We start from the raw sequence: 26909 nt of genomic DNA on the forward strand, positions 1-26909 counted from the left end.
TGGTTGAAAAATTATGGTGTATCCAGACGGTGGAGTCTATTTACTTAAAAAGGGAATTAGGACAATCTTTATATGTGATATGAGTAATCACAAATATATTTTATTAAATGGAAAAAGCAAAGCGCAGAACAGTGTTTATAGTGCTTTCTTTTGTACAAGAAAGGAAAATAAATATATATATTATATAAATATGGGATTTATATAATATGTATATATGACCTATATACAGATTAGATAGATTTTTCAATAAGTAACACTTAAACAATCAACTCAAACTAAAAAAAAAAAAAAAAGGTAAACCAAGGGGGAGCAAGGAAATAGGGCCAAGGGGACAAGGATAGAAGCCAAAGTTTTTTGAATATATCTTTTTTTTTTTAATAAGTTTTAGCTTTGGAATCATGTAAAATTATTATATAATTTTTTAAGTCAAAAAAGATAAAAACAATCTCTGCAAATTAAATGCAAATTGAAAAAACCTAGTTATATATATATATATATATATATATATATATACATATACACACACATATATATATGTATATATATATATATATATATATACACCACAGAAACAATAATTATTTTAAGTGGCTTTTAAAATGCAGAAATTTTGATTTCATGTTTAATGAGAAATATTCCAAAGGAAAAAAAAATCTGCAAATAGAGCTTAAACTAAGATTTATTGCTAGCTATAGTATTGGTATTGTTATTTTGAAACTATTACGGATATAATGTGGGCTATAGCAAATAAATAAGCCATTAGATTACCATCATTAGGAATGAACATTATAAGCAGAAGAGGCAACTACTTCAGGTATAGAGTCAAAGAAGGTGAGAAAAATTCTGTACACTGAAATTTTCACTGGAAATCATATAAACTTATGATTTATTTTTATCTTTTACAAAATAAGCATTTCATAGTTGTCTCCACTGAAAAGACCTAGAAATGATGACAGCTAATAGCAATGAATATCCCTACTGCCTAGACTCTTGTTTTGAAATACCATTGCCCACTAAAAGAAACAAAAGATTCTTGGAAAAATTCCTTACTCCAGCTCTGGAAGAGGTATGATACAAGCTGTGCCTGGGACATCTTGCCGTGCCAAAAAGCAGGATCTGCCAAAGGCTGATGTGGTCATTTCAAAAGGACATAGAAACCCATCTAGAGGGGCTCACACTGGCCTAACATTGATTGAATAAACTGAACATCAAAGAGAATAATGACTGAAATTGATTGAAATGGATCAAATAAATAAGTTTCCTGTAATTCATAGTGTACTTCAAACCAAAACCAAAGCCAAAGCCAAAACCAAAAAGCAAACAAAGCCTATTGATCACCATTGGGGATGGCTAGGACACTAGGTCATTATCTGAAAATTGATAAAGGAATCCAGTAATAATCAAGTTTTATTGCATGAACTGGATTTCAGGGTAACTACCCTTTTCTTTATGGCAATACTGCCGGTAACAAAAGGTTGGAAGAATGACAGAATTACAAAATTGCCATTTTGTAAGCTCTCATAAGACAAGAGATCTGGACAGCTCTCATCAATTAATCCTAAAATCATTAGCAGAAAGGATGATGGGAAAATGTCCAATCAGTGTATAGGAATTATACCGCCTAACCTGCTGATCGATCATAATATCACTAAAAGTAGTAAACCAGACAAGTACCTTTGATATGATGCCAGAGGAAGCACACAGCATGGCCTGTATGCTGGCATTCCTTAGGTCCATGGATAAAATTTAAGAGTCTGTGAACTTGTTTAGGGGAAAAAAGACATCTTTATTTTAAGTATCCTATAAGGGCAATTTAGCATTTTCTTAAATTATGAATGAAGGCAACAAACAATAGTAGTGTACCACTTCCTATGATTTTGACAATCAAATTCACATATATTTCTATCACATTACAGTTTTTAAAAATACAAGTATTTCCAAATACTTACATTCAGTACTACTTAGAAATTATAAGTTATTAGACTCTCCACTACATCTTGTTATTAATAAAGAAGCACACATAACATTACACTACTGATTTTTTTTATATTTTGATAACTATATCTGATATCATGTCTTTCTTACATAGTTTCTATTAATTTAATTTTATGAATTTACAAACATGATTCTGATATAAGTGGGTCAGCAGTCTTCATTCATTCTACACAGTGGGTCCAATGGGACCAAAAAAAAAAAAAAAAAGTGATGAATCGCTAGGAGAAAAGAACAAATTAACACAAAGAGGGAGCCATCAGCTAAATCTGCCAAGTAGACAATTCTAAAGAACACATGAGTCACTGTCTTCGACAAATAATGGCATGGGCAAAATTTTAGGTGTGACTGTTATAGACTAAAGGAGACCAAGTACAACATGTAGACATTTTGATCCTTATCTAAACACACTCATAAAAAAATAAAACTTATAAAAAAAGTTTTTTGAAGCACTTAAAGAATTTTGAATATGAACTGCTAGATGTGATAATGATGCTGAGATATTATGTTAAAAAATAATGGTCTGTTAGAGATACATACTGAGATATTTAAAGGAGGAATGATAGGATATCTGGGATTTGCTTTAAAAGATTCTAGCAACAAAAAACAAATTGGGAGTGAGGGATAGCTGAAGCAAAATCAGCAAACTATTGACAACAATAATTGCAGGGTGATGGGCACACAGGGACCCACTATACCATTTTCCCTCTTTGTGTGTGTACTTTTTCTCCATAAAACACAGAGAAAAAAGGGCTGTCAGAGGATTACACAAAACCAGTAAAGGCAATTACTGTTGGGGAGTAGAACGGGGAGGAATTTTTCACATGTACAGCATGTATTGTTTTGATGCTTTCTTCTAAATGCATTTTCATTTGTATTATGTTTAAAAGTGAAAAAAAAATAGCAACCAAATATTCCTACTTTTGTAAAAATAAATTAGAATAATGGTTAGCAATGACATGAGAAAAGTATATAGAGATGGGTGGGGGTAAGGGAAAGGAGATTGTCTCTGTCTGCTGCCGGCCAGTCTCACAGACTACCAATTGATGGAGTGGGCCAATGGTAGCCACCATAAAGAGAAAGGTGAATGAAATCCTGGAGCAACGATAACAGGAAATATGGAATGAGGTTGAGAGGTGGGACTTAGCAGGAATAAGACCCATGGGAAATTTTCCAGCAACCCTCACTTAGCATTGAGTTGAGTTGAGGTGGATGACACCAAACAGGCAATGTTCTCTGAGCAAGCCTCCAAATGCTACCAACATTTATCAAGGATCTACTCAGTCAGTGACTACTGCTGACCTTTGGCTATAGGCACTAGTTCAAACTATTAGAAAGTGGGTCTGGCCAATGCACATACATGTGTATGATATTAAAATAAAGCTTCAAAATTTTGAACCATTTCCATATCAGTTCAAGAAAATTAAAAAAAAAAATCCTCCCTCACAAGGACTTTTATGCAGCCTTATTTGTGATGGTTAAATGTTTAACGATAGGCTTCTCAACTTGACGAAGTCTTACCTGGCCAGTTTGACAACCATGAGGGCCAAATACACACACACACACACACACACACACACATACATTTTTCAAACATTTTCCCATTTTAAGTAAATATGAAAACTTACATTTATTAGAAAAACACTTGTTGGATACCCAATAAAGTCATAAGTATACATTAAAAGAGAACCTTGTAAATGAACCTTGTAAATTTATATGAACATAACCAATATAATGTTTATATTAAGGTGATGAATAAAGTTGACTCTTTGTATATGCTCTTTTATGCTATAAATTTAAATTGAATTCAAACGTCTATTGAGCACTTACCATGTACTGGGTGAAGGTCAGACTGAGAAATACACAGGTATTGAGTATGGCATATGTAGATGAGAGTCAGAGTTTCAGCAGAAAGTAGACTAATGACAGGCAGACAGACAGATGGTAAATACATAAATAGAATAAGAGATTGAGGGAGGGAGGAAAGGATGGAACCTCTAAAATGGCCTGCAATGATCTCATGTCCTTGATAAGCACTGCCTATTATAATCTCTTCCACTTGAGTAAATTGCTTTTAACCAACAGAATATGGCAGTTGGGGATGTCGCTTCTATGATTAGGTTACGAAAGACTGTGACTCTTGTCTTTGTCAGACCCTCTCTTGATTTGATGAAACAGACTCTCATGGAGCAGCTCACATGTCAAGTACTATCAGAAATCTCCAGCCAAATGGCAGCAAAGAACGGAGGCCCTCAGTCCAACAACCCTTAAGGAATTGAATCCTGCCATCAACTACATAAATGATCTTGGAAATGATCCTTCCTCAGTCAAACCCCAGCCCTAGCTGATAACTAGACTGTAGTCTTATGAGAGACTGTAAGGCAGGGATCTAGCTAAGCTGTGCTCAGATTCCTGACTCACAGACTGTGGAGTAAGAAGTGTGTTGTTTTAAGCCACAACACTTCAGGGTAATTTATTATTCAGTGATACATAAGTGATAGAGATAGACAGATATAACTTTATTCTATCATTTCATGGAAATTCTAGCAATTTTAAACCTCTAGAATCAAACAAGTTTGGTTAGGATAAAGTAGAGGTTTTTTTTTTTTTTTTTTTTTTTTTTTTTTTTATTTATTTTTTGGGACAGAGAGAGACAGAGCATGAACGGGGGAGGGGCAGAGAGAGGGAGACACAGAATCGGAAACAGGCTCCAGGCTCTGAGCCATCAGCCCAGAGCCTGACGCGGGGCTCGAACTCACGGAGCGCGAGATCGTGACCTGGCTGAAGTCGGACGCTTAACCGACTGCGCCACCCAGGCGCCCCATGGATAAAGTAGAGTTTTAACTCCTCCCATTTTCTCCTTTGTGTTCTATAAACACAAACTCCTCTTCCTCCTCAGAATTCATTGGTAATAAGAGATGAAGGGGAAAATATTTTGTCAAAAATACTATAGATCACATTAATGATAATAATGGCTATAGTAGCCAACATTCACAGAGCACTTACTCTTTACCAGGCTGTGCTTTAAAAACCTGGGCTCTGTTAAGTCATCCAACATTCAAACATTCCTATAGGTCGATAACTAATAGTCCCATTTTGCAGAGGTGGAAAGTAAAGTACAGAGAGGCTAAACACCTTTTCTTTTTTTTATTTGAGTGTGACAATGAGCTAGGTTGTTTTTTTTTTTTTTTGTATAGCAATTTTTATGTATATTTATACTTACTTCCAAGGATTTTTTATTTTTATTTTTTCATCATGATAAATGTACTCTTTAATCCCCATCACCGTTTCACCGATCCCCCCACCCACCTCCCAAACCTCCCAAACCATCAGTTTGTTCTCTGTAGTTAAGAGTCTGTTTCTTGGTTTGTTGCCCTCTCTCTCTCTCTCTCTCTCTCTCCTTTTATCTTCAATGTCATTTGTTTTGTTCAAAGTAAATTCTCCAAGATTCCACAGCTTGTCAGTTGCAGTAAGTTACCAAGCTTCACCTCAAATCACCTTTTCCTCAAAATAACTTTCCAGGTAGGGGGGACTGGGGTTCCAAACAGGTCTGACTCCAAAGCCCCTTTCTCTTTCTACTACACAAGGATGGACTTAATAAAAAAAAAAAAAAACACAAAAAAAAAACACCTTGTTTATAAAAAGCGCAATAAATTACACATTACTACCAGACAGGCAATATCCTAAAATGTAAATGTTTAACATCTAATATTTCTCATTTTGTCTCCCAAAATCCTATGGGTTAGCTACTGTTATTCTCATCATTAGGAAAATAAAAAAGATGTTAAACTAGAAATCTTAGCAAATGGAGAAAATAGTACTTATCTCATTGGGTGATGCTATCGGTTGAACTGCATCCCCCAGAAAGATAGGTTGATAGCCTATACGTCAGAATGAGATTTTATTTGGAAATCAGGTCATTGCCGATGTGATTAGTTAAGATCATACTGAAGCTTTAATTAGGTAAGATGGTGGTCACACTTAATCTGACTGCTGTCCTTACAAGAAGACAGCGACACACCCAATGAGACGAGGAGAATGGCACGTGAACATGGAGACATACACAGAGAAAATGACCACAACAAGATGGAGGCGGGTATTGGAGTTACGCTACCACAAGCCAAGGGATGCCTGTGGCCACCAGAAGCTGGAAGGGGAAACGAAGGATCTTCCCTCAGAGACTTCAGAGAAAGTGTGGTCCCACTAACACCTGGATGTCAGATTTCTAGCTTCCAGAACTGTGAAAGAATAAATTTCTCTTGTTTTAAGCCACCCAGTTTGTGATACTTTGTTATGACAGCCCTAGGAAACTGATACAGGTAGTTTAAAAGTTAAATGAAAAAAAGATTATGATGAAATGCTGAACAAAGAGTAAAGTACTCCACAAAGAGTATTTTAGAAACGTCTCTGTGTATGAGGAATGCTAATATTGTGCCAGAGTATGCAAAGCCACGGAATTAAAATGAGTGCCTTTTCCCAGGGTATTTATTTTACTCTGAGATTTTTGAGGGAAATGTGGTAATTAATTTCACTGGTAAGTAATTTAAACATAAAAAAAAAAAAAGCACAGCCAAACATTTTTTTTTTTTTAATGAGGAGAGAAAGGATTTTTCATTGTTGTTGTTGTTGTTCTTTAAAGGCATGCTTGGATGATATCTCCAGACTGTCAGAGGAGTGCAATCAGCTCCTCTCACTGGGGAAACATCAGAATAAAAACATGATGAGTCCTGAATGGAGACTTTGGGTTGGGAACTGTGGTCTTCAGCAGAGTGATAACTCCCATCTGGTCTGAGAAGAGGGTATAGGTGAGGTCTTAAGGTTGGGAACAAACTATATTTGACGGCAGCCCTCCCATCTCCCCAGCCTCTAACATGGGGGGCTGATAGAAGTACTCCCCAGTTCCCTATCCAGAAAGGTTTCTTGCCATTCTGGTGAAACAGGCCACTCCGACTCTCCAACATGGCAGAAACTCAGGACAGAGGGCAATTCCTGCTGTTCCCTGGCATTGCTGCCCAGAAGAGCTCATTGGAGCGTCTTTGTCTTGACAGGATCATGCTCTGTGGTCAGAATAATAGCCACAATTTGCCCCACAATCCTTGAATTCCCAAGCATTGTCATCTCTCCTTCTCTTTTGATTCTTATGAATAATCCTCAATAAAATAGAAAGCTAGCTCCCATCATAAAATGTGAGTAGTCTTTGTATGGTGGTTCAGAGCAGGTCCGTGGGCCTAACTGGCCTCGGTTTGTACCTCAGTCCTGTCACTTCCTAGGAGACTAAGGTAGGCAAGCAAGTTAGTCCTGCTGAGTCTCAGATGCCTCTCTGTAAGATGGACCTACTACTCTCTACTTGAGTCATTGCTGTGGCAAATTGTGATATGTGACCGTATCTACGAAGTGTTTGGTATATTGCTGGTGTTCGAAAAACGGTCCCCTTTTACTCAACTGACCCCCCTGAGTCATTCTGCAGCTTGAGTAAGTGTAGGTCAGACAGGAAATGCAGTTCACTTAAAATCACATTTCTGAGTCTCACTCACTTACTCAGCAACTCTTATGTGCTGGGCACTGTGCTAACAGATGCAAGAATTCCTCCTCCCTTGGCCCTGGAAGGTTCTGTTGCACCTGCTGGCTGGCTGCCAGTTTTGAGCAAAATCTGCCCCAGGGCCCTTCAGTCCCCAGCTAGGCTCCCTCTTCAGTCCACTCCTGACTCAACTTTTTCCTGGTCTGTCTGGTCAAAACCCTGGGTAGCTATGAACTGCAAATATATCCTTCAGGTCTAAATAGCCTCTGAACTCTATGCCAATCCAGGCATCCAGCCCCAGGTCTGTTCAAAGCATGCTGTAAGTATGCCAACCCAGTCTCCCTTTGCCCTCAATATTTGAAATGCTGGGCACTAGGGCTTCTGGAAGCAGCTGTCTAAAGGCTGTAAGAGCTAATTATAATTTAAAAAAAATACTCTTAATTAAGTGCAAACGACTACGTATTCATAATTTTGGTTAATCCTCATAGCAAACCTTATCTCCATTTAGAAATAAAGAAATGGACCAAGAGGTTAAGCAAGATTATTAGGGTGGGTTCTCATCTAGTCTTGGGTCCCAATCTCTGTTTTATCCTTGTGAACACGTGGCCTTACTGTGTAACCATCTGGGTGTCAGTTGCTTATCTAACAGGGTGGTTATGAGAATTAAGGGACTATGCATGGGAAGCGCTTAGCTGCAGCCAGACACCAAGTGCTCAAAGGTGGTAGCTGCGTTCTGTTTCCGTTGTATTATCATTGTGCAGGGTCACATACCTACGTGGTATTTCCAATTCAGGACCATGCAACCTCACCCCCTGTCCCTGCGCCTACACTGTACCACGTGGTCTGCTGCACTAGCAGGTACTGGACCTGGAACTGCCTCAGGGGACACAGGCGCTCAGCAGCCCTAGGCCTGACTGGCTGTACTGTGGGCTTCCTGGAGGGCGCTTTGCTCTGCAGGGGCAGCAGGTGCAGAGCGCGGTCTCCTATTTACCTCTCTTGAGGCCTCCCCACCGAGCAAGGAAAAGACTCCTCTCCCTTGAGCACTAGGTCCATCGCATGAACTCGAGTCTAGGCAGCCGCGTGTCCCAGGGAGAAACACGGAGCCCCAGAAACTTGCTCTGTAAGCGAGTCCAGCCTCCGCGCCCGCCCCCGGGGAAAGCTGTACTCTTCCCCTGGTCACTCCCTCACATGCGCTGGCCGCACTTCCGAGACGCCCTTCTGCCAGGAGCCCAGGCTCCGCTGAGGCCCGTTCCTGGACGTCACGGGTCAGCGAAGCGGGTAACGCACATATTGGAATCAGACACGAGTTCTGACTTAGCTCCGGACTCGCTGAGGGAACCTGGGCGGGCCGCTTTCCTCTCAGTTTCCCTGTCCGCACAAGGAGGGGACACAAAGCGGACGCGCGAGTTCCTAGGTCCCCACGTTCCCAGCTGGGAGCTAGCTTCTACTCCGCCCCTGAGCTACGGACGCTCGGATCCGTGTGACTACAAGCCCCAGCATGCCCCGGGGGCGGGGCGCAGTGACGGACAGACGGCTGTGCGAATTAGCGCCCGCCAAGGGGCGCGCGGCGGCGCGTGCGCAGAGGGCGGCGGGCGGGTGGGCTGGCGGCGGTGGACGCGTTGGAGCCGCGGGCGGTCAGGTAAGGGGCGGGAAGGAGGGTCCGGGACTGGGGACCGCGGCCTGAGTCGCGGGCCGTGGCTTAGCGGCGGGGCGGGGGGCCGCGCTGGCGTGCAGCGGCCGGCCCACGCCCGACTGGCAGGGTCTGGGGACCGGATCTGGGGGGCAGGACCAGGGTGGGGGTGGGGCTGCGAGGGACAGGCTCGGGAGGGATCCGAAGGGGCAGAGGAGCTCAGAGGAGATGCAGATCCGCTGGGAGGGGAGCGAGGGCCTCTCTCAGAATACCCGGTGCAGCATCTCGGGAGGCCTGAGGTAATGTGGGGGTCCCCGAGGAAAGAGGGGTGCAGCATCTGGGAGATGGGAGGGCATCTGAAGGCCCTGGAGGCATCGGGGGTGCAGAATTTCGGAAATAAAAAGGAACTGGGGGGCTCTGATGAGGTTTGGGGTGCCGCATCTCAGGAGGTTTGAGGCAGTCTGGGGTCACCATGCATTTGAGGGGCCAAAACCTGAGATCAGAGAGAGCAGGGCCTGGGGAGGAAGCGTTTTCCAGATGAGATCTGGGGAAAATTGAGGGCGTGAGTTCGTGGGGGAATCAGTGGGAGGCAGTGTCTTGTTAGCAAGGAGGGATCAAGCTGAGGTTTGAAGGCAGCACATGACATGGGGTGGATAAAAGGGGAAGGAACCAGGTTTGAGGTCGGCCCACTGCCTGATGGAATGCAGGACTTGGGGGCTCAGATTGAGGCGGGGCACAGAAGTCTGGGGTGTGCAGTTGGGATGCTATGCTGGGATGCAGGGCTGAAGGCTGCAGCGATTTGGAAACAGATGAAAGGATCTATGTCAGAGGCATTTGGGGCACATGAGTAAAGAATTGGTAAGGGCTGCAATACAGAGCCCAAAAGGCTGAATTGTCTGTTGTAAGACGGTTGGGATTTAGGGAGTGTTGAGGGGACAGGCTGGAGACATACTAACTGGGTTATAGAACGAAAGGGCTCTAAGGACCCTGAATAGGTTTATGGATTGGTGTCTCGGGCTGCTAAAGGAATTTTCCTGAAGTCTGCATGGGAGGCAAAGGGAGTACTATACTAGAGTCCCAAGGCCCTTGGGGGTAGTGTGTGAGAGTGGACTTGAGTGTGTGGAGTTTAGCAGAGTTCAGGGGTTCAGCAGCGGAGTCAGAAATCTTCAGGGATCAGGACTCCTGAAGGAACCTGACTCTCCACGGGAGGGGCAAAATCCCCCTCCCTCCCTAACCAGAGATTGCTTATCACAGGGCAACTATGGCACTGCCAGTAACTCTGAACCCAGCCTGGGCTGCTACAAGGGGTAGGCTTGGGAGGAGGAGGAGACAGTGGTTAAAGGAGGCAGAAAGCAGGAAACCGTTCAAGGTCATCTGCCTAAGTATTCCTTCCCCTGCCCCTCCGAGCTGTGATTGCAGATAGTATGGGAGACCTCCAGGGGATGAGTAGAACAAGACCTCAGGCCTTACCGTCTTTATCAGTTACATAAGTAGACTGAATTAATCCTGAATAAGGTCCACTACAGCTCCAAGAGGCAGTGACTCTGTGAGTGAGGTGTTTGGGCTGGAAAAGAACGACAGGAAGAGGGGAACACTGAGCATTTAGTCCTGCACCAGGTTCTAAAGAGAGGGTTCCTAATGAGACATGTGCAATACCTGGAAACGTTTTCGGCCCACACGGTTGGGGTACGGGGGACTACTGGCCTCCAGTAGGCAGACGCCAAGGAAACTGTTAAACATTGTACAGTGCACCGGTCAGCCCCCACAACAAAGAATTATCTGGCCCAAAAATGTCAGCAGTGCCAAAGCTGAGGAACTCTGCGCAGGAGTCAGATGTTCTGGATTCAAATCCTGGCTCTCTGTCTTCCCTCCTTTGTCATCTTGAATGAATTACTTAACCTCCCTGCGCTTGGCTCTTCATCTGTAAAACGGAATTAATCACAGGACGACATCATAGATGACCGTGAAGCTTCAGTGAGAGACATCAGAGTGCTTCGTGTCTGGTGCACAGCAAGCACGCAAAATTTAGTAATGTGTAATTTTTTATATGTGCTTTCTTAGTTTTCCTCACAGCACTAGTCAACAGGCCCTACCATATCCAGTTTTACACGTGAGGCAGCTAAGTCTTGGGAAGTGACTTGTTTAAGGTTCCATAACTAGGATGACAGAGCTAGGCTCATATTCAGATCTCTGTAGCCTGTAACCCTGCGTATTCCCTCTTTCCTTGCTGGGGCCTGCTTAGTCTTACTGTCTCAGCCCCTTCCCCTCTAATGAAAGAACTGCCCGTGAGTATTGCTGAATATCCAATTGCACTCGAAAGGGGACAAAACTATCTCAATTAGGTAGGGAGTAGCCCTGGACTTTGTTCTTGATTTGCTCTTAGACCAGGACCAGTGGGCAGATAAGGGGAGGAGCCTGAAGTTAGACGGGATGAGGTGCTAGGGACTGAAGGGTGAGGTGTGGAGGCCGCTGGCTTGAAAAAAACACTTCACAGCAGAGACTGAAGCCGAAGGCAGTCACGCTCTGGAAAGTAACTCCTGGTTCTAAATGATCTCTTGGGTTTCTTTCCCCTGGGACAGAGTAACAGCATTTGCTCTGTCAACTCCAGGACAAGCTACGGCACTGCTGAAGCCAGTTCAGGAACACAGTAGGACTGCATCAGAAGGCAAGAGATTTAGCTGGAATAGTCATACGCACCGCTATGGAAAACATGGGATAGGAATTGAATCAGCCTGGGAATCAGAGGCTTCAAGTCCAAAATCCCTCCTCTGCTGCTAATTTACTAGGTGACCTTGGACAGATACTTCTTAGCAGCCTCAATCTATTAAAAATAAGAATAGCAACCATTTACTGTTTATTATGTGCATTGACTCAGTTAATCCTGCCAATGATCCTGCCAACACTGTAGATGTTATTCCATATTTTGTAGATGAGAAAGCTAATAGGTTAAATGCTTTACCTAAGGCTTCATAGCACAGCGGGATGTGAGCCCACGTCTGTCTGACTCCTAAGTTATATTATACTAGTTTCATTAGAATGGCTTCTCCAACATTTAAAGCCTGTGCACCTGTGTCTGGAGAGTTTGGTAGTTAGGTTTACAAAGCCCTTTGGGTAGATCACTGTCCCTGCACACTGACGTGCTGCCTCTGTGACAGTCCTTCCATTTCGTCCTTTTGGTATAACAATTTGATTTAAAAATCATTCCTAGGTGCCTTTACCAACCTCTCAGCCAAACTGCCTAGAGCCAGTGGTAGCCTCATCAGCTAGGGAACCGTAACGGATGTTTTGAGTTGTTGTGGTTTTATGACTGGGAGTTAACACCTGGATTTGAATCTCAGTTCTACTACCTACCAGCTTTGAGACTCTGTGTCCTTATTTATGAAGAGGAATAACAAACATGTATTTCACAGTGATTACGAGAATAGGAGATAATGTATAAAAGATGCCTGACATCCAATAAATGGTAGTTTTATAAGAGCACTTCTAAGAGGAAGGCATTGCTAGAAGGGAACTGAAGGTTGCTTTGCCAAATTTCAGTGACCCTAAGCAGCCCCTGCCAGTCTCCCCCCAACTCCCATCCCCTCCTCTACCTTTCCCAGGATCTGCTCCCTGATCCTTTCATCAAAAGCTCATGGTTAAGTGAACATGTGTTGTATGTAGATAAAGCAACTGGAAGAGGGGTGGGTGAGTCGAGATGAGTTGGAGGTCCTCTGAGAAAGAACTGTTGGTTTTTCCCATATTCAAGATTCTTTGTCACATTGGCAGCATTGGTATTAACCCAAACGTTTGTGGAAGATATAAGGGAATCTTTCCAGCGCCTGCTGTTTTAGAAGAGGAAGAAAAGTGTCTTTCCATCAAACTCTATTATTGGTTTAACTTATTCTTGACGTACTTTAGCTGAGGTTCCCTTTTCTACAAACATTTTCTTCTGAGTTGTTTTGTATGTCTCAGACTGGTACAGCTTTGGGGGGAAGTCATGCTTGTGTTTCCCTATAAGCTCCTACTTGTTGAGTTTCTCTTAGCTGTTGGCAGGTACCTTAAACGCCCTGTGTAAATAAACTTCAGACCCTCTTCCACACAAGATTAGGCAGGTGTCACGAGAGGACCTCCCTGACTTTGTAAAATCGCTCCTGTTAGCACCTCCCAGAGAGCGACCATTGGGGGCCCGGAGATGGTTGTGTACTTGGTCAGCATTCCATTCAAACACAAGAGGAATACATACAGTTTAGAAAGGAAATGTGATAAGCCTTGCAAAACCACCCCCCTGCCAAACCAGAGGAGGGTGGCAGTGGAAAATGAACCTTTATGCTTTGTGAAAGGAAACGTAGTACTATTTTACATGTTTTCTGGTTTTTAGGTAAGTCGCTCTATTCATGTTTGGGTTTGTTCAAAATTATATCCCTAGTGTTTTTATGGGGCTAGACTCAGTGTGTGCTCAAGTAAAGATTTGTTTAATTAATTGCTTAAAGTTCTTCAGTTCTGCTGACGGCCTAAGCCCCCAAGGAGTTGACACATGCACGGCCTTTGGGCATCTCTAATCTTTTGATTCAGAGATCAGGTAAAAACTCTTTGGTGAAGGCTCAGAACTTTTACTTTTGAAACTTGCATATTTGGTATCTTCATACAGTATGCTTGTTGTAAAGTGCATATTCTTTTCTTCTCATTGGCTGAGTAGTGGCTGCCCCTGCACTCTTATAAATACTGCACAGTTAATTGTATGCTTCCCTTGGTGCTATACTAAGTGTGTTATTCACATAATCCCATTTAATCCTTACAATAACCTTGTGAGGAAGATACTGTTGTAAATCCCGTTTTCTTAGATAAACCAAGAACTAGAGAGGTTACTTGTCCAAGTCTCCACAGTGAGCAGTAGGGCCAGGATTGAAATCCAGAAAGCCTGATTCCTGAGCCCTCTTTCTTAGTCTGTATAATACTGGTTACCTCCAGTTCCTGTCTTTTAGTCCTCGTTCTGCCATATGATTAGCAAGTTCTCGATTTCTCTCTCCTGATCTGCGTTTACTCATCTATTTTACTCTTTGAGATCACTACTAATTCTAGCATTCCATATTTAGTACCTAGTAGAAGAAGCCTATTTTCTGGGCAAAAGAAGTTGTGAATTCATGTGCCAGTCAGTTTCTAGCATGAATACCTAGTGTCCTCAATCAAATTCTTTCAAAGCTGGCCAGTCTCTTTATTAATCTTCATGTGCTTTTATACGTCATGAAAAGAAAGATGTGTCATCCTTTGAAAATGTAGTTTATAAACTGAATGCTTGGTTTATACTAGTACTAGTTGTTGTTATTGTTAATACTATTGCTGGTTGTTACTAAAACTATGATAGATAGCAGTTTTTCATTTCATACCTGCCGGTTTCCAGACTAGGCACTTCACATGCGTTATCCTTAATTTCTTACTTTTTTGTAAAGTAAGAAAACAAATTTGGTGAGGTTAAATAACTTACCTATTGTCCCACACCTTGAAAATGACAGTGCTGATTTGACCCCAGTTCTGTCTGACTTCAGGGTTCATGGGTTTCTGTTTGCTTTTTGTTTTTTCCTGCTATCCTGGTTGTTTAAATCATGGACTGGGGAAACCCTGGTGGTGCCAGAAACGGCTGGATTAGGCTAGGGTAGGACTATAGAATTTTCCTGAGTCTTAAGGCCGCTGAAGCAAACACAGCTGAAGGGGTAGATTCTCGCCTGAAGAGCTGGCCTGGTATCAGGAGGCAATGTGCAGTATTAATCATGAGATCAGAACAGTGATGGGAGAGTGCATGGGCTGAGGTGAGCAGTCAAGAGTTGAGAGTACAAAGACAACAGGAAACATATTCAAGGTATCATGAAGTCAGACAACACTATTATAAAGAACGTGTTGGGGGTTCATTCTGATTGGTTTTAGATTTTATAGCTGGCAGAAAATGGGCAGCTAACTTAGAGACTTGGGATGGTTAGACAGTTCCTGTCACCCGTCTGGCCCTTTCATGGAAACTGAGTTTGAATTAACTTTCCATCTGAATCACTGTCAGTATTAACAGTAGTGGTTAGATACACGCTTCTGGAGGAGAGGGAACGTATCTGCTTGTCACACAGAGCTCTGTGTTGGGCTAGGATCCTACTGAAGGCAGTGTTCCCAGCTCCTAGAGATGGGAGACATAGTTTAGGCTTTTTCCAAGTCTGAGGTATATCCCTGATGCTTTAGTGATGGCAGCTCCAACGTTCCTAGCAAAGCATGCCAGCATTAGAGTAGGAATCCTTGACATTCTCCTCTGCCTCAGAGAGCCTAGTGAAGCTGCAGGCAGCTGAGGTATTTTAGGATATGGATGTGGGCATAGTAAATTCATTTTTCAAAGTGGATGGCTTAGACAGGGCGGTAAGAAGCTTTTTAATTGAAGGAGGTGGTACGACATTCCAGAAAGCTGGGGAAAGAATTTGCTAGTATTTTTACAGGTTGGCAGGTTTGTTTAATTAGCTGATCTGCAGTGCCAGCTTTGGGAAGAACAGATGTCCCTTGCATTGTAAGGTGACATGCTCTTGATCTAAACACCAAATGTTGCCCTCAGTCTGTTGTCTCAGATGATGGAAGAAGGGACCGAAGCTATTGGTTTAGAACTAAGGTTTGCATGGATTCTGAGTTGAGGTTTCTATCAGCATTTCTCAACTACTGTGCCCAGACCCATGGCATTTAAGAAGTCAGTATTAAGTTTCAGATATTCACTTGGGACCTTATAGGTTCATGATACGTGATAATGTGTCATTTTGTTGAGACATGGATTTGAATCATAATGGTTTGCCAGGCTGCTGTGTGAGAGTGGGTCACCCAGCTAATAAATCAATATAGCCCATTTTATAGAAGCTAAATACCGTAGCAATAGTATTGTTCTTTCTTATTTGTGGAGAAAAGGGTATGCTATAAGACAGCGTTTCCCAGAGTATGGTCTGGAGAACACTTGTTAACAAGTGTTATTACACCAGTGGCGGGGGGGTGGGGGTGGGGGGGAGGGGAAGCTTGAAGTAATTCTGGGTTAAACAAAGTTAAAGGTTATCTATACTGCATGGTTTCACCGTGTGTGGGCTTTGTGACCCTGAGCCAGTGTTTCTGACCCAGTGTTTCCTCATGGCAAAATGAGATGATAAAAACAGCACCTACTTTATAGGGGCATGAGGCAGATTAAATGAGATTAAGTATATGAAGCATCTAGTGTGGCATCCAGCACATAGAAGGTACTAGATGTATAATGGTTTCCCTTCCAGTAGAAGGGAAGTGGGATTTCAGAGAGGTTGGATTGCTTTTGGATACTGTGTGTGTCTGCTGTTGAGTACTTGTCAGATCGCGATGCAAAGCTAAATACGGGGAATTCTGTAATACACATCTAGTACGCATCTCTGCATAGACGCCCTTTCTTCTGTATGCATGGAGAAAGTTGATGGCATTTGCGGAGCTCTTCTCAGCTTGCTGCATTGTCCTTAAAACCCAGCTAACTTGCCCTCCTCTTCTCCTTGATGGCTGAGGATCTGCATTTCAGGACAGCACAGATGTGGCTGTAGAATTTGCATTTAAGAAGGGCTACAATTTACCCACATGCCTCACCTTGCCAGATCTGTTCATTCTAATTTGGGGTATAAATATACAATGACGGAAGTCTCAGAGCACTGAGATCTCTGTTCTATTTCATGAGCATATGTGGATCAAGGTGGGTGGGAGTATTTATGGCGTGTACTTAGAGAAGCAGGGGGTGTTCCAGGCCAAAAATAAATGGTCTTGATAAGGCACTACTGGTTTTTAAATCACTGGGCTTGAGTCTTTGGTTATCTTAGCTCCACCACTTTCCTACTTCAATCTACTCATTTTAGTGATTGTACTTCTGGAATATTGCTCCCATGCATCTTCGTTCCATTTCCACCCCTTGCTGTCTAGTTCAGCCTCCCTATTACCTCCCCCAGGCGGTTTTGCAGCAGCTTCCAGACTAGGTTCTCCGCCTTTTCACCTACTCCATTCAAGCTCTGATCCTATCAGTTCTCTGCTTCAAAACATGCATTGCTTCACCATGCCTGTCAAAATGAAATCCAAAGGTCTCATTTCGGCTCTGAAGACTTCTTATAATTATTCTCATAATCACGCCGGTTACTTTAATCTACCTACATTCTCCCCACAGTTTTAACCTTAAGGATGAGAGAAAATAGAACTAAAATTCATCTAAGACTTTTTTGGTGCTAAGCCAAAACTTAGCATTTCATACACTGCCTATATCATCTCATGTAATCCTTGCGTTGACCTTGTGAAGGCAGTATTATTTCATTGTACAGATGAGGAAACAAATGTATACAGGCAACAGGTTCTCCTTCTAATACCCTGAAGTTCTTGCTCTTCCCCTTGCCTTCTAACCTTTAAGACTGCCCTTTGTCTGGTACTCCCTTTCTCCCATCTCTACGTATCTGTGCACCCTTCCAGAGCCCTATCCAGTGCCATCCCCAGCCCCTACTGAAAATTCTATTTCCCTTCAAATTAGAGTAGATGCCTCAGAGCCTCCATCTAACTGAGTTTATGTCTTATTTATGATACTGCTTTCTGCCTTGGCTATTATTTGCCTATACGTCTTGTCCCTTTTCCTAAAGTTTGAGATCTGAAGGGCAGGATTTCTATCCTGAAAACCTAATATAGGACAGCACGTGGTACCTAGTCCTAGTTGGGTGGATTGGTGAGTAGATAGGGGAATAGATGCATGAAAAATACATGTATTTCCCGACCTAATGTTTTACGGATCACTTGAATTTTCTGTTTCCCTGTATGCTTCCCAGGACCCCGAATGTGACATGGTGAACTCTATATAACATAATAAAACAGGCTCCATGATTTTGGTCACATAGTTTTCTTTGCCTAAAATGCCTTTATCCCACAAGGCCTTGTTCCTTTCCAGACCTGTCACAGAAGTGACACTGTTTCTGGGAAGCCCTTCCCAGTTCCTCTGGGAACTATTACTCCGTCCACCGTGCACCCACAGAACTTTGTGTGTAGTCCTTTCCTGTAATTTTCTTAGGCTTTTCCCCTAATATAAATGGAGTTGTAGATGTCAGTAATCACTAACATTAATCAGGCATGATGCTGGCCATGGGCTGTGCTAAGTGCGTCGTAGTCATCATGTTGCTTAACCCTTCCAAAACTCATATAAAGTAGATACTGTTATTACTTCAATTTTATAGATGGGTGATGGGGAAACCGAGCTTTGGGAAGTTTAGGCCACCTCCTTGAGGTCACACAACTAAGTATCAGAGACTCGAGAACCTGAATTCTTACCTACTATGCAGTGCTGCATCTGTTCCCTTTCCCTGTGTATCACGGTCACCTAACAGACTTCAACAAGTATTTGTTAAACACGTCAGTCGCTGGATGAGAGATGGTAGCTGTTCTCTGGATGTTTCTTGAGTAAATTAGTTCATGCAGGCAGTGCAGTAATGGCTTCTTATTCTTATTAACAGGCTTTGACCCTCTGGAGCATGAATGCCAAGCTGTTCGGTCCTGGGCTGTGTTAGCAGGCCCCTCAGAGGAAGTGCGATGGCCGCAGCAGCGGCTGCGTCTCACCTGAACCTGGATGCCCTCCGGGAAGTGCTGGAATGCCCCATCTGCATGGAGTCCTTCACAGAGGAGCAGCTGCGGCCCAAACTCCTGCACTGTGGCCACACCATCTGCCGCCAGTGCCTGGAGAAGCTCCTGGCCAGTAGCATCAATGGTGTGCGCTGTCCCTTCTGCAGCAAGATTACCCGCATCACCAGCCTCACCCAGCTGACGGACAACCTGACTGTGCTGAAGATCATTGACACGGCGGGGCTCAGTGAGGCCGTGGGGCTGCTCATGTGCCGGTCCTGTGGGCGGCGGCTGCCCCGGCAGTTCTGCAGGAGCTGCGGCCTGGTGCTGTGTGAGCCCTGCCGGGAGGCTGACCACCAGCCCCCTGGCCACTGTACGCTCCCCGTCAAAGAGGCGGCCGAGGAACGGCGCCACGACTTCGGAGAGAAGCTGGCCCGTCTGCGGGAGCTCATGGGGGAGCTGCAGCGGCGGAAGGTAGCCTTGGAAGGGGTCTCCAAGGACCTCCAGGCCAGGTATAAAGCAGTGCTCCAGGAGTACGGGCACGAGGAGCGCAGGGTCCAGGAAGAGCTGGCCCGCTCTCGGAAGTTCTTCACGGGCTCTCTGGCCGAGGTGGAGAAGTCCAACAGTCAGGTGGTGGAGGAGCAGAGTTACCTGCTTAACATTGCCGAGGTGCAGGCCGTGTCTCGCTGTGACTACTTCCTGGCCAAGATCAAGCAGGCGGACGTCGCGCTCCTGGAGGAGACCGCGGACGAGGAGGAGCCAGAGCTCACGGCCAGCCTGCCCCGCGAGCTTACCCTGCAGGACGTGGAGCTGCTTAAGGTCGGCCACGTCGGCCCCCTCCAAATCGGGCAGGCTGTTAAGAAGCCCCGGACCGTCAACATGGAAGACTCCTGGGCCATGGAGGCAGCAGCCTCTGCCGCCTCCACCTCTGTTACGTTCAGAGAGATGGACGTGAGCCCCGAGGAAGTGGTCGCCAGCCCGAGGGCCTCGCCTGCGAAGCAGCGGGGCTCCGAGCCAGCCGCCAACATCCAGCAGTGCCTCTTCCTCAAGAAGATGGGGGCCAAAGGCAGCACGCCAGGCATGTTCAACCTCCCGGTGAGTCTCTACGTGACCGGTCAGGGCGAGGTGCTGGTTGCCGACCGAGGCAACTACCGAATCCAAGTGTTCACTCGCAAAGGCTTTTTGAAGGAGATCCGCCGCAGCCCCAGTGGCATTGACAGCTTTGTGCTGAGCTTCCTTGGGGCTGATCTGCCCAACCTCACGCCTCTCTCAGTGGCCATGAACTGCCAGGGGCTGATTGGTGTGACTGACAGCTATGACAACTCCCTCAAGGTATACACCTTGGATGGCCACTGCGTGGCCTGTCACCGGAGCCAGCTGAGCAAACCCTGGGGCATCACAGCCCTTCCATCTGGCCAGTTCGTGGTAACTGATGTGGAAGGTGGAAAGCTCTGGTGCTTCACTGTTGACCGGGGGGCAGGGGTGGTCAAATACAGCTGCCTCTGTAGTGCCGTGCGGCCCAAGTTTGTCACCTGCGACGCTGAGGGCACCGTCTACTTCACGCAGGGCTTGGGCCTCAATCTGGAGAATCGGCAGAACGAGCACCACCTGGAGGGCGGCTTCTCCATTGGCTCTGTGGGCCCCGATGGGCAGCTGGGTCGCCAGATTAGCCACTTTTTCTCAGAGAATGAGGATTTCCGCTGCATTGCCGGCATGTGTGTGGATGCTCGTGGCGATCTCATTGTGGCCGATAGCAGTCGAAAGGAAATTCTCCACTTTCCCAAGGGCGGGGGCTATAGTGTGCTCATTCGAGAGGGGCTCACGTGTCCAGTGGGCATCGCCCTCACTCCTAAAGGGCAGCTGTTGGTCTTGGACTGTTGGGATCACTGCATCAAGATCTATAGCTACCATCTGAGAAGATACTCCACCCCTTAGGGGATAAGAGAGAACAGGTTCTTCTCCCCAGCCAGCTCCCTACCCAACCCCCACCCCCACCCCCACCCCCACCCTTATTCCTGGGTTATTGGTGGTATTGTAGAGTGCGCTTGGCCTAGGTCTTCATTCCCGCTGGCTAATCTTAGAATTTTAGAAGCTCTGTCTTTTAGTAGTTTTTTGTTTCTGTTTGTTTGTTTCTTTGCATTATTTTCTTCCTAAATTTAGAGCTTTAACATGCATTGCCCCAAATAAGACATATGATAGGGGGTTAACTGAAGTTTGATTAGAATTTAGGCACTTCTGAGGCTTCAGTAGAGAGCCTCCTGCCCCTGTATTTGAAATTTGCCCTTATACTGAATCCCTGTTGATTTCCCTCTTTTGGCCTCGTTAACCCCGGTCCCATATTTCCCTCCTATTATAATGTGTTTCATCTGTGATACTTTCTCTTCAGCTCTGCTGCATTTAGTGTGCATGCTTCACCTTTCGTTTCAGACATCACAGCCCTGGGGCATGATGTCCCAGGTCTCTTCACCTTTACCAGAGTGAAAGCTCACTCATTTAGTGCCACCAAGAGACATACACAGTCCCTTTGGACCTCTCGGCTCTGGAGGTTTTGTGCCATCTTGGATTGGTCTCTAATTGCAGATGTGACAGAGGATGGATTGACCCTAGTTGGTTGGTATGGAAGACTTCAGCCTGGAAATTGCTCGCCTTTTATAGGAGCATATAGACTGGAATTATTTCAAAGCACAGAAAGATGGGAATAAACAAACACAAATGCTAATATAGTCAGTAAACACCCTTGGAGAGTCTCTAGAGTTCATCATTTTTCATATTGCCTCTCTCCACTGACCTGTGCTAAGAGTTGTCTGCAGAATTGTACAACACAGGCCAGGGCCAGCAGAGTGGAGATGTGGGCACATCGCATTTTCATTACTAAGACAAAACTGTTGGGTCTTTATTCTGTATTTTCCTCAAGTGACTGCACAGTATTTGGTTTTGAGATTTATTTCCATTCCTCTATCAGAATTAAATAATTGATAACTGTTTCTTCATCGCTGGTGTTCATGTCTTTTAATTAAATATGGGATTTGGGAGATGGAGAGAGAGAAGTTGCATCACGCCGCTTTGCTTCCATATCTGACACTGCATTCTTTGAGAGCATTAGGATCTACCCCAGCCCAAAATCAGCCTAAGGCACCATTATGTAAAAATGATCCAAATCTTACTCTCACCCACAGGTATACAGAATCAGCCCCCAAGGTTGATAGAGTCACCAGCGCTCTGTTAGGAAATGAGCTTCTACCATTTGCGTTATCCTTATAATTACAGTTCAAAAAGGGAAGAAGTCTTGTCTTTAAAAAGACCAAAACTGGATAAGGGGAATCGTGACAAGGCTTCTCAGGCTTTGTTTTTGCTAAGCAGCATATTTTGCTCGTAGATGCAGGGCCAAAGACCTATCACCCTGCTTTTCAAAGAAACAAAATTTGCTGAGCTGGGCTACTCAAAATTGTTTTTTGTTGTTTTTGTCTGTTTTTGTTTTTGTTTGTTGTTTGGTGGTCGCGTTGCTTTTTTGGCTTCTGTTGTAATAGCTGCCAAAGAATAGGAAAGGAAATAATTGGTAGGATGTTGAATTAGTTCCTCTTGTGCTTTTCACCTGGAGAAAGCCCCGTGTTCTGATTATGAAATTGCACCCAATTTCCAAAGATCGTAGAATTGAGAAGAAACTGATCCAATTAAAAGTGCATCACAAATGGCTCCAGTAGTTATCAGAGCCACTTTCTCTGTGATGGCACCTGGCAGTAGGAGGTCTGTCTTTGCTGTCAGTGGGGGACTTGCTGAGGCAATAACAGTGGTCGAGGCCTCTGGCACAGGGTCTGCAGCACAGAAATGTACATTGTGGGCTGGCTTGACGTAAATGGGCCAGAAACCCTGTAGCTGCCGATGCTTTTGGAGGCAAGTGCTATCACCAGTGCTGTTCAGCACTTAGGGCTTCCCGTTGCTGAACTATGCTCATGCCGTGGTCCTCAAGTACGGCAGGCACCTGCTGACTCCGAATGGGTGGGAAATGGACGCCTCCTGAATAGTTTTTTCTTTGATGTGAATATTTCAGGCTGTGCTTAGTCCAATCAGTTTTCAATTACCTACCGTGTTGACTCAATCACATACGTAGTACATCCCCAGGACACCGTTTTCCTCAATTATAGCAGTTTCTGTTTGTTGTTTGTTGTTTGTTTTTAAGCAACAGTGCCCTTAGTTGAGTAAAGTCTCACATGCCAGTCTGTCATGTCAAGTAGATCACCCCTGCTCTGGGTGAAGCAGGTTTGTGGGCCTGGAGAAGAGGCTTTATTTATCCCCTCATCTAACCTCCTGTTTATTCTTACAAAACTCTTGCGAATCTACAGAACACTTTCTGAAAACCATTGCTAATTTTCCATGTGGCCATGGACAAGCCATTTCACCTTTCCCCTTCTGGAAAATGATGGAAATGATTCTTCACAGGAAGGGTGTAAAATACGAGACAATGGATGCAAAACTACTTGGATGTAGTCCTTGGCGTACTCAACAGGTGACAGCTGTTCCTGTCTTCCCTGAGTGGCATGAGGTGGTCCAACCACTCCAAACTATACTTTCCCTCTTTCCTATTTTATGGGTTCCTAATCGCCAGCCGCAACTTTTCTCAGGCATTTCCTCTCCTGGTCACCTGTTCCTTTCTATTATCACTCTCCCTATTTCATGTGTCTATTATTGTATAAATTGCTGTGAGCACATAGCATGGTCCCTAACAAAATATATCCTCAGTTATTTAATTGGCTGCTGTTTACTTGCTAATGATGATAGGTCTCCAGTAACCTTCATCTTCTTAACGTAGTAGCCCCCTCACGTTGGACAAAATGGTATTCTTAGGCAACAGATTACTTACAGGTTAGTTAAGTCCCTGCCTCCCTTTATCATTCTGAGTAATTAACTTAGAAATTAAGGTTTTAGAGCAATGATTCATTCAGTATTTCTTGAGTACCTACTGTGGGCCAGGCACTATGGAAAGTGTTCAGAAAAGAAAAAAAATTAATAAATGATATTCATGTGTCTACTCTTTCAGAAATTGTTTCAGTCTTTCCTAAGATACTTGAAATCTAATGTTACATTGCCGTGGACTTCCTGAGAGGCCAGGGATAGGCACTGCCTGAATGATTGTAAGGGCCAGTCCCAATGTACACTCCAGCCAGAGACAGTCCGCAGAGGGACACTCCATTATTCCAGTCAGTAAGATAAACTTGGCTGGAGTCCTACAGTGTTCCTGTGGGTAAGGCAAGTAATGCTTAAGAAGTTGTACTTTTAATCTAGTGCTAATTAATGGCCTCTTAAAAGTAAAGTGTTACCCAGCTCTGTCGCAGGGAAGTAGAAGGCAGAGCTTGGTATGAAACTGGGGGCTCTGTCTTGCACCTGACTAGGCTGCTGATTTGTACTCAGGACGTACAGACCCTCGAGGGATCTCAAAAACAAATTACAGATATGAAATAGCAGATGCCTGGATGAATTTTACAAGCAGGGCAGTGGTGAGGTACAAAGCTGCTTAGCAAAATACATACTTACACTCCAGACCTATGGCTATATCTTGTCAATATCATTAATATTCATGCTCTCCTGGCTAAGTCCGAAGTTAGTGAGGCAGCTCTGGGACTGCCAATGTATTCTAGTGGGAAAGTCACTGGACTTCGTCTAGGTCTGAATCACAGCTCTGCCCTTGACCTACTCAGGTGGCCTCGGGTGATCAACACACCTCTCCAACAGTTTCCCAGTCTGTAAAGAGGTTAGACTAGATCGTTGGTAAAATCCCTTTTAGCTCTACGATTTTAATTACTCTTTAACCAACTAGAATTGTTGCATTTTGCCTCACTGTTTTTGCCTAATTCTTGCTATAACTGTGTTTAATACATTAGAGTGGTAGAAAGAACCTCCACTTTGTAATAATCAGCTCCACTTTGGTCCAAGTCCTTGCTCTGCCCCAACTACTGGAACTTACTAGGCTCTTGTCACTCTGCTGAACTATTGTTTCTTTATCTGGTGGAAGGCAAAGACAGTTTACGTTTTACAGCGCTTTTGTGAGAATTAAAAGATACAAATGGGATGGCATACGTAGAAGTACCTAATTCAGAAAGTGTGAGGTGCTCAGGGAACGTGACTTCCCGTCGTGCTGCACCGATGTGAAATTTTCAAGTTAACGTCGGGAGACTGCAGACCTGTGTTGGTGTTGCGGGTGGCACTGCTCAGCTTCTGAAGGAAAAGCCTACTGGAGGGAGAGAGGGATTCCTGGAGAGGTGGAGGCAAACACTCATAGTACTGTACCCCCCAAGGGAAGCTGCACGTCAAGCTTAAAGGCTAATTATTTGATGAAAGTAGTCAGGATGTCATCTTGACTGTTTTTGAGAGGTTAAATGGAGTCACGATTTTTATATACAGACATATATATGTATGTATTGTGTGCATGTGTGTGTATTTATTTCAAGACAGAAATATGCGTGTTTAGCTATTCTGCTAGATGGCTAGCATAAAAGGATTTTTCCTCTGGGTCATTATTCATGAACTCAAGTAATTACAAAAATTAACATAAGCCATTAGAGTGCAATTGCTGGCTGCATCTTGGGCTCTCCTGGAAACAAAGGCTGGTTGTCACGGACACTGAACCTGTGGCCCTCCATCCCTTGCTGCCCATTCGGCCTTGGGTCGGGGAAGGAGCACTCTGAAAGTTCAGCACAGCCACGAGACTCCCCTGCTATAGCACAGAGCCAAACGTAGGCCCTCTGTAGGACAGGGTCCCCCCTCCATCCTTGGTCCTTGGCTGGATACCATGGTGCTGGAGAAGGTCACCCCTTTTCCAAGACCCCTTGGCTATCTGAGGAGTCCCCTTGGGTCAACCCAGTAACTTTATAGATGGCATCACCAACCATCATATATGATCGAATTTTCTGGAAAGCTGCTGCTTTTCAGTCCTTCACTGGGATGTTCCTGATAACGAGACAGGACCTAAGAGGCAACACAACTGGCCAAACTTCATGCAGTCCCCTTTTCACTGGACGCCCTGGCCAACAGTCCACCCCATCTCCACATTCCTCTGTACTCTTGGGCCATTGCCAAAGATGTGTTCATCTGGTCCAGTCAGTGGGTGCAACAGTCCTCCATCTAGGATCTCTGGGAATCTCTTGTGTCACAGATACCCGAAACAAATCAAGATCACACATGTCTCTACACAAACTAAATCGATAACAAAAGTCCTCACTAAGACACTTTATCGCCTTCAGAGTTTCAGACATTATTGATAGTGACCAAAGCACTCATTTCATTTCTCAAAATACACAGCGTTGGGCTCTTATATAAGGCATTTAGTAGAATTTTCATTTCCCTTACCACCCTCACACTGCAGCCCTCATAGAGTGCCATAATGGCTTACTTACACATGTTCAAGTTCAATTAAATGAATCATAGCACATTTCAGTAACCAAACATCCAGGGTGAATTGTAATGATTCTGACTCCATATTTGATGCTTGGATTCTGACAGCATCCAAGCCCCGCTACTCCCCACTTCCCCATCAGCCCCTCATTTGGCAAACCCAGGTGCTCCCACTCTTGGTGCCAGAGGGAATTTTAAACAGTGGAGACATACCCCAACCCCCCTGCCCATTATATACTAGCCAGGCCAGTCTCTCCTTGTTTTCTCAAGCCACTTGGGACCTTCGGGAGAGCAGAAAGCCTCATTATGTGAGCGATTAGCCCTTTTATATCTTGATGTGTGGGTGGGAGCATCAGTTCTGTGGCCAAACCGCATGCATACCGGGTGGGAGTCCATCCCACTACTGCCCTGTGACGGCACACTTCAGAGTATGATAAATTAAGTTTTACGAATGTAGTTTATGAGCAACCACATGAATAAGACTGTGTTTCTGTGAAATGACAATATCTAAACTTGAGAATAAAAACCCTAACTGTCTCAGGCCCAAGGACCTGAAACTTGTTTGCAAGCCTGATGATTCTAGAGCAGGGTTAGAAATAAACTGTAAATATCGGCTCAAAGGGTGGAAAGGGAGCGGGCCTGCTTCGTATCTCCCCTGATCCTGGCTCAGGGCTGGATGCAGGAGAAGGAAGCTTGTGCCGACGGATGTGCTGGAAGAAACGTGTGATCCATACACAGATGGGCCATCCGCCCCGCACCTCCCGTAAAGGCTACTTAATTCTTAGCTAAATGAAAGGTACAGAT

At 44.4% G+C, this 26909-nt stretch overlaps 2 protein-coding genes across 4 annotated transcripts in view; one reads left to right on the forward strand and one right to left on the reverse strand.

Annotated features, from left to right (window-relative positions):
• The window catches only part of ASTN2 (astrotactin 2), an 882297-nt gene that overhangs the window by 197514 nt on the left and 657874 nt on the right, over nt 1-26909 (reverse strand). The window lies entirely within an intron of this gene.
• Nucleotides 18628-22150, forward strand: TRIM32 (tripartite motif containing 32). Its single transcript, XM_047068576.1, has one exon. The coding sequence runs from the start codon at nt 18636-18638 to the stop codon at nt 20652-20654; it is 2019 nt and encodes a 672-aa protein (XP_046924532.1). The 5' UTR covers nt 18628-18635; the 3' UTR covers nt 20655-22150.

This window comes from Lynx rufus, unplaced genomic scaffold, assembly GCF_022079265.1.
Source record: "Lynx rufus isolate CCGP_SWC_20201006 ecotype Redwood Valley unplaced genomic scaffold, mLynRuf1.p SCAF_10, whole genome shotgun sequence".
NCBI classification, from domain to species: Eukaryota; Metazoa; Chordata; class Mammalia; order Carnivora; family Felidae; genus Lynx; species Lynx rufus.